This window comes from Haliaeetus leucocephalus, unplaced genomic scaffold (genome assembly GCF_000737465.1).
Source record: "Haliaeetus leucocephalus isolate CR32 unplaced genomic scaffold, Haliaeetus_leucocephalus-4.0 Scaffold605, whole genome shotgun sequence".
Lineage (NCBI taxonomy): Eukaryota > Metazoa > Chordata > Aves > Accipitriformes > Accipitridae > Haliaeetus > Haliaeetus leucocephalus.
This window is the reverse complement of record NW_010973041.1, coordinates 6,458,907-6,467,588: the sequence shown is the minus strand read 5'-3', so window position 1 is coordinate 6,467,588 and position 8,682 is coordinate 6,458,907. Positions and strand designations below refer to the sequence as shown.

Here is an 8,682-nt window from a genome sequence, read left to right as displayed (position 1 = left end):
GACGGGAGAGCCCGCTCCCGGTCCCCGCCTCCTGGCCCAGGGGACAGCCCCGGCCCTACGCCGGCCCGCCGCCTGTCAGCGGCCGGGCGGAGGCGATCGGGCGGACCCGGCCTCCCCGGGCGCTTCTCCCCGGCCCGCAAGTTGCTCTCGGAGAAGCGTGTCGTGCCCGGTGTGGCTGCTCTTAATTAATGCCGTTGTCGACTTACTTTTTCGTTGCGCTAGCGTTGCTGCTCAGGGACCCGCAGTTCCGGGGTGTAACTGTTTCCTGGTCTCCTGTCGAAATCTGACCGAGACTTGTGACTCGCGTTTCCCCGCAGGATTCGGTGCTCCCATCCCTCCCCTCCACCCGGCTGAGCTGGAGCCCTTCGCCGCTGCACTTCACAGCCTGGCACCTTAATGGAAACAGCAGCTGATCGTGGCCCGAGGTGACGTACGGCTGAGGAGCGGGCATCCCGTTTTGTTTTGCCGCAGCTGTGAGGATGGTAGCCTTTGGCGGGCCTTGTAGCTGGGATTTAAATTGGCTTTCCTCAAATAATCGGTTTCCTTGAGTTGGAGCCTGAACTGAGGCCTTTCAGGGCTTTAGCATTTAAGGAGTGTAATGCTTTAACGTGATTCTGAAGTGCACTCTGACATACTTCGTCAGGAAGAAATTGTGTTAGGAAAAAGCGTGTATGACTCCAGAATGACTCTAAAGGTTGTTCTTAAGTTACTAGACTCTGAAAAAGAATTGATCGCAACTTCTGATATTTCAAGCTAAAAATTTCAATCAGAACAATATAAATAGTGTTACATATTTTAAGCAATATGCATGCTGTATTTGGCTTGTGCTTTGTAACAGTTGCCACATTTATAAACCCTGTAACAGAATGAAATCCAAGCTTTTCCTTTAAAGGAATACGTTTATCTTGTATTGTGCCTGTTTTGCAGATATTTGTGGGGTTAAAAGATTTGAACTGCAGCTAAGTAAAACAAGGGCTGAAAAGTGAAGGATGGCAGCAAATCCTTCAGGACAAGGTAAGTTTTAATCTAAGTATTCAAGGGGAAAGGCTATGTACAAAATGTCAGTGAAGTCACCAAAACTGTAAGTTTATTTACAGAAAGCAAAAAGGGAAAGAGAGGCAGGAAGGTGGGGGTGAAAATAGCAGAATGTGAGCAAGCCTTCTGGGAGAATTATTCACATTGAATAATTGAAAAAGACCACTGATGGCAGGGGAGCTCTGAATTACTGTGCATTCCTTCTTGCTCAGGTTATGAAGTACCTGTCACGCCTGTGGTGCTGTGGTTATTTCCTGAAGTGTGTTTATGACACTTAAGACGCTTAGCGTTGAACATGACTTGCAGCTGTTGCGCTTCGCATCAGGGAACCGCCAGAAGTCAAGTATATTCCATGTCACAATGGGAGCAGAAAGACCCAGGGAAGTAACAGCAAAGACAGATAGCAAGTGGCCAGGCCTGGGAGGAAAAGCCAAATAAAATCATAATGCTAACTCCGATGAAATGTTTCTTTGTATGATGACTCATCTGAATTGCATCCATAAAATCGTTCAAGCTGTGGAAATGATCCATGTATCTAGCCGAAGCACGTGCGTTAGAAGGAGCTGAGAGTCTGGGGGCGGGTCGGTCACACGGTAAATTGAAGGAGGGTCTTAAATCGCCCTCTAGAGGTGCTTTCTGGAAATCTTAGTGGAACTCTGAGGCTTGTCTCTTCTATGGAAGAGCTGAGGAGAAAAAAAGCTTCTCAGATATGGCTCTTCACTTATCGGTTATGAGAAATGAATTCAGAATTCAGTTTCCCAGCAACCAGAGACTTCTTCATGCACATTTGTGAGTGTCCTTATCCAGGAAAGCAGTCCTACAAAGCTGGGTGTAGTTAATTCTGAAGTGCTGATGCTTTCAAGGGGTGCTAGATCACTCGTGTGGTTCCCTCCCCTCCCTCTGCAATGGCTCTCTGCTTTCAAAACAAATACAGAAGAAATGTGTTGGTCCAAAAGACAGATTTTTCTTGCTACCTGACAAAAAGAAGGTAGTTTTTGGAATGCTTATTGAGCTTTTGTGAAGTCTTGAGAGAGGAGTACTGCAGATGGCAGATAGTCTTTTTGCAAATTCTAACTCTGAGAAGTTTTTGGTATGTAATGGTAAATCTTGCTTTATTGTGTGAATACCAAGTCAGCATCCTTGCAAGGAATAAAATACTGTCATAGAGACTTAAAAGCTACTTTTTCTTAAATATGTGAATTTACTGAGAGGTTGGGTTGGATTTTATTGCCAGAAAGCCTTTGCTTGCCTCCACATTCCAGAGGCTTATAATTTAATAGACCATTGGAATCTGCTTTTATACTTTGAGATACTCTTTAGAGACTCAATAAAGGAACTGTTTCATTATCATATGAAAATTTTTGCACTAAGCAGGCAAGAAACACTATAAAGTTTAATCACCCAAATGAGCCTATAAATAATATACCTAGGAAAATTGGAAAGGAATGGGTAAATATTAGCAACAGTTCAAGGCGTCTATAGGTACCGTTCAAGCAATTCATTCTTTCATTTCCCTCTTCTTGGATAAAAGGAATAGGGATTTACTGAAACACTCACTGGAAGGTTTATGAATGGTAGCACTTAACTCAGAACTGTAAGGATGAATTAAACATTAGCCTTCTACACAGGTAGACTGTGTAATTTTTTCTACTGAGTTGTTTCTTTCCCTTTAATGAGTACCAGGTATTTTCCTAGGAGTTAATTGAGTTTTCTGTTAATTGGGAGATTCAGACTACAACGATTAAGATTTTGTGGACTGGACTTCCTTTAATTCATTGGCTTCTTAGGAAAGTAGTCTTTTAATTAGAATTTCAAAGATGAGGAGCTACATATGAATGCAGCAAACCTAAATAGAATTGCATTAAAGCCTTACTTCAGGCTGTTAGTACCACGTGGAACTGATTGCATGAGACTGATTACAGTGTTTGAAAGAAATGGAAAAGCTTTTAGCATGCTGTGTATTGTCCACAAGATGAGCTCATAGACCAGAGTGGTAAATCTGGGAGGGGGTGAGGGGGGGATGAAAATCAGCTTCTGAATTACAGAAATTACTTTCAGGTGCTTGGTAATACACTGCTTCTGCAGCAATACTTCACAGTACTTGTGCAACATGCATTAATAAGGCTGCTCTTGTAATGCTTTTGCTTGTGCACAGCAAGGCCAGAGCATACCTTGCATGTTACTAAATTAAAGATGCTGTGTGTGAGCTCTCATAGAGGAAGCCTTCTGAGATAAAAGCAATGTGACTGTTCAGGAAGGAACTCTCCTTTAGGTCCTCAAAGGTGAAACAAATACAGGTCCTGCTTCAGACAGGGCTGAACTTTTCTGAAAAGAAGAGTTCTGGTATGTTGGAAGAACCAAGCTCTTTAAATACGTACAGAATTCTAAGCTTCAGGCTGTAGCAAATCTACAAGGTCTCTTTCTGTCCTGGCGGTTGTTTATCCTTTTGGCTTAAAGGTATGTGAGCACATTCGTGTAACACAGTGAGCAGCTGATATAGCATTCTGTTCACAGAGTCTGTGTTAAAATGGAAGATTGTGCTGTTCTGCCTTGATTTATGCCATCATCTACAAACTTTGCTGCTCTGCATCTGAGTCTGATCTGTGTGCAAGCATAGTACTTGAGGGCTGTAGCATATCTCTTCCCTGGAGAACTTTGTGGCCATAAAGCAGTCAATGACTTGCATTCAGCTATGCAGGTAGCTGTTTTCTGGAGGGACAGATGAAATATATTAATATATATCTTTTAGGAATTCAAGTTAATTTACTGAATTACTAATATGCCTTTTGTTTTGTTGTCACACAACGTATATGAAAAGTATATCCGAATGTAAATTGTTACTGAAAAGTACTGATGGGCAGCAGACTATTAGGTGATGTTTTGTGATGTCAGTAGTTACAAGCAGAAGAGGAAATCAAAATACAGTTACTGCATCCTTTTTCCCAAGTATTGTGTGTTTAATAAGGTCTTTAGATTCTGCTTGTGAAGAGGTTGCTGCCTCACTTCATGAAGGCTAGCATTTATGAAAGCATGCACTTCAGTAACAAAATTCCTGTGAAATGGTTTCTGAATTGAGCAGGTGGAACAGTGCGTAGTGACAGTGCTATTTCATGTACAGACACTTCTACTTGGAAAAATGGTTTCAAAGCTGGATGTCTACTCTAAGGTATCTTGAACACAAAGTGGCTGTGGGCTCTTTTGTGCTGTTGCACATTTTATGGACAAATGATAAATAGTCCATATTAAAAAAAACTTATACATACTGTGAATTTGAAGCAACCAACAGATCAGGGAAAAGATATGAGATGAAAAGCAAGAACTTAAAGTAGATAAAGCTAATACTGTTTCTTGCCATGCAGAGTTAGCTAGTAGAACTGACATAGATATCAGTGAGGTAGGGTGATAAGATTAGGTGTTAGGATTAGTTGGAGAGTGAAACTTGCTGTGAGCTCTTAAAGCTATCAGTATCAGTTGGCAAGGCTTCAGCCTTCTCTAGTTTTCTGCCTTTCACATGCAAAACATCAACAAGCAAACTTTTAGCTCCTGCACAGAACACATAATACAGTGCTTGATGTCAGAAATAGATGTGTCAGAGCAGGTTTGTATTTTGAATGTCCTGAATCTGCTACCTTAGAGATCCAGGTGCTCAGTTTGACATCTGACACTGCCATTAATCTATCTAGCTGCCTTGAACGGGTCTTTTTGTGTCGGGGCTTTTGTGTCTGCAAAGCAGAGAAGAATATTAATGAACTGCAGTAGTCATGAACTGTTCAAACTCAAAATAGTAGTGCTACTCAGCCCAGTTAAGGGAAGTGTAAACTTAAAGCTTTATTAAGAAGTTGCTGTGTTTGAAAGCCTACACTTCCTTTTACAGATGAGAATCTGTAAGGATGGCTTTTTTTCATGTCTGCATTTTTATTACTAGAAAGTGGAACAGATCTGTTAAATCTACAGATGAAAAATTACTTTGTAATTGAAGTAGGAATATTCCGTAGCTGTTTCAAGTTGGTCTTTATGGAAGCACTTTGGGGTCCTGGGCAGGGAAAAATCTAAATGGAAGTCTTGCTTATGTATTGCCAGATATGATTGATTATTTTGTAAGGATGCCAGATTTTCTCTCTAAAATGGATTTCTCATGTCCCACCCCCTCCATTGTTAACTTTTAAATGAACAGGTTTTACGTTGCATTTTAAAAAAGTTTAAAATAGCTGTAGGAACTTCACATTGCTCAGGTGAGGAGCACTAACATGTACGTGTTGGATGTCCTCCTCCATTTTCTCAAGTAGGGTTTTTTCTACTTATCACTAACAAATTCTCTTAAATAACTTTTTCAATACAGCGGGTTGCTGATGGGTACTGTCTGAATTCTAGACCAAAATACTAATTATTTTTTTAAACGCTCTTAGTAGAGGGAGAAGAAAAGGAAATAAAAATACTTGGGTTTCTTCTGAATTTCCTCTAGAGTTTATGCCATAAGATACTATAGCAAGTCTCGTACTAAAATAGAAGACAGTGATAATCTTGCACAGTTTCTGATCATTTTAAAAACAGCATTTAAAATTTTATTCTTACACATGCCTCAAGCCTTTCTGAATCATACCATCTGCTTCCTGCTAAATATAAGCATATTTGGTCTTTATTTTTTAGCTGACAGCAGCTTATATTAAAAAGTGGTCTCCTTTTTCTTGCCTCAATTACCATATCATCTGAATTCCAAGCATACATTTAGATTTATGCAGTTTGGTGTGAACAAGCACTAGCGGAAGGCTGCTGAGTAATATGTCAAGTATTAAGGTTTTTTTGGCTGAAAACCCTAAAGAATGAGCATACAGACATGATCACTTTAGCTCAGACCCCTTTTAGAGGGACTTCATTCATCCTATTACGGCATTGTCTCCAGAATTTACAAGAAAGTAAAGTCAGAGCTAGCTACAACTCCGAAATGTTGAATTTTAGCTTGTTAGCAAGTTCTCTCAGCGTTTGTGTCTCTTAGAGCACATATTTAGCTGTGTTCTAATGTTTCAAACTCATTGCAAGTGCAGGGTGTTCAAAAAAAGATAGTGTACAATACCTGAAGAACAGAGAAACGTGGAAGACTGGAATCAATACGCTTACAGAACAGTGTAAGCCAGTGTAGCCCAACTTTTCACTGCTGGAGCCATGCTCCATCACTGGTATGTCTATTATCCAATCCATTAGCTATTACAGTAACCAAAGGTATATTTTCTCCTTCCCAGGGTATTTGCCATAAGGCTGATTGAACATATGGGTCTGTTGTAAGCCCCAAGAATTTGGTTGCATCTATGCTGTCTATCAAAACTGTGTTGCCTCCTTCCTCCATAAGCCATACCAACCAATGCTGCGGTTTTTCTCCTGGCCTCTGTTTATATTTCTCTAAAAGGTTTTTAATATCCTCAGGGGAATAATCTTCCATCTAATCCTGCCAGATAAATACACCATTAGGACCAGCCACCGCCTTCCGTTTTACAATGGGAGCGGCTCACTTCCCTGACTCAGGCACTGCAGAGGTCGGGGGTGCTGCCTCTTCCCCATCCATCTTGGTGGAATCATCGTCACCACTTTCCCATATATTACTGTCCCATGTCTCCGGATCCCACCTGGGGTCAGTTACAATTGCCCAGACATGATGACCACCCTTTGGCTTTTGGGAGCCCTTTGCCTCTGGTGGGCTGCTCGCACTGCGAAACGGGTAGCGAGATTGGCACATTTCTGCACCAACTCCTCCCGCTGTTTTGTTTCACTAAGGAGGGCTTGTTGTTGTACAATTGTAGTCACTTTAAGCTCCCGCAACTGATTCTCCAGCTGTTCAACTTTTGCCTCCAATTCCTGTGTTTGCCCCCATTGTACTTTATAAGCAAATAGGAGGGCACCCCCCATCTGCCCAGCATGCTTAAGAGGGTCCTTCCCCTTTGTATGTGATGTTTCTATGATCCCTTCCCAATATTTTAAAACCTCTATAGGGGATTCATTAGTCCATGGTTCTGGGCATACCTGAGTACAGGTTTCCCACTTGTCCCAAAGGGTGTTCCAGGGTCCAACCTGGTCTCTCAATTGGGGGTGCCAACCCACTGGTATCCATCTCAGATTTCCAGGGCATTTTTAGAGCCATTATGTCGAGTAAGCAAAAAGCTCTTTCCTATATCTTATACAAAAAATTATAAACTACTCCACCGTGTGTCAAAGGTGTAGTACACCTGCAACGGATACAAAAGAATTTTCTAAAAAATCTAGGGATTTATTGAACAGAGAAAAAATGTGCCATCTGCACCAACCACAATCTATATTAACAAAACACAAACAACTCCTACACAAGCAACAAGGACTCTGTCCTGTGGTTATCGGATTTCTCTCTAATCCTTCATGCAGGGAGCCTCACATTTACTCCCTCTGCAACTGAGTGGCGCAACCAACGGATAGCTATCAACTCCACTATCCATGTCCTGCCCACTTAAGTGGGTTCCAGTTTTAAGTGGAACTAGTGCCATGTGAGAAAGAGACTTTAACAGACAGCAAAGTAGAGATTAATTAAATTTAATTTAAAAATCTGTTAACAAATGTAAAGATGATTATGGGTGATCTTGCATAAAACCACAGTAAAATGTAATTGAATGACTGCTCCTTTCGAGAACTCTGAGACACTGAGGCTCAGGGATGTGTAAGGCATAGTAAAAGAAAAAGGTGAGGGTTTGATAGCAAGGCAATACAGATGCAAATTATTACTTAGAGCTGAAGGTTCCAACTGGATAATTTTCTCCTTTATTGAGCCATGCTGATGAAAGGAATATTGGATTATGTAATTGAGCAGCAACAGAAGATCTCTCAAAGGGAATGAACTTTGAGTGCAGCTACTGGAAATAAATTTGAAATCATTTTACCTTGACATGCTAATACTCCCCGTAAGAGTTAGCATGTCTGGCCTTCCAAACAGCTTGTGGGCTACCATTTTTTAGTAGTGGTAGCACTAAGCTACAGCACTCAGGACACGGATGAGGGCACAACACGCAGCAGTTTCCAATGGGAATAACTTTGACTTTTTGTATGAAGGAAATAAAGGAGATAACTTGACTTTTACATCTTGTTTTTATATGACAGTGTAGTGGCTTGATTTATAGAATAGAAGCTAATTAGAGATTTTAAAAAGGGTATATTCTTGACATGAGGAGTGTCCTTAGTGGCATAGACATCTGTCTGTAAGAGTCAGCTCTGTAGCTGTTGTCCTCAATTGTGCTGTACAAGCATACTGGGCAACAGCAGGGACTTGTGCATCTGGTTCATTTGGTGGCCACAATGAGATCCTTTACCATGTAAGAGTCCTGTGTAGGTACAGTGTCAGTTTTGCCGCATTTTCATTTAGAAGGCAACTTTGAAAATACAGAAATGACAGCTATTTTAGGCATTGTCTCAATTCCTCACCCCTTCTCAACTATACAAGGTCCCTTTGGGAGAATGATGTACAAAGCAAATAAAGGCCACATTCTCATATTTTGTCCAGACAGTTTAATTTTGTTTCTCTATTCCAGCATTGTGGTCATACTCGGAATAAGAGTAGTGTGTATATGTAAGGACATCAGGATATTAATCCCAAAACTTTTCTGCATAGATTAAATAGAAGGTTGCAATTTTGTG

The 8,682-nt window shown here is 41.1% G+C and overlaps 1 protein-coding gene across 3 annotated transcripts in view; it reads left to right on the top strand.

The window, feature by feature from the left end:
• Positions 1 to 8,682, top strand: part of INIP (INTS3 and NABP interacting protein) — a 30,003-nt gene that overhangs the window by 166 nt on the left and 21,155 nt on the right. For 2 of the 3 annotated variants that reach the window (XM_010578148.1, XM_010578146.1), the window contains exons 1-2: positions 227 to 425; positions 928 to 1,014. In XM_010578148.1, coding sequence (XP_010576450.1) covers positions 990 to 1,014 — 25 coding nt within the window. In that variant the 5' untranslated portion in view covers positions 227 to 425; positions 928 to 989. Of the gene's footprint in view, positions 1 to 226; positions 426 to 927; positions 1,015 to 8,682 lie in introns of those variants that run through there. The other variant, XM_010578147.1, reaches the window with a different exon arrangement.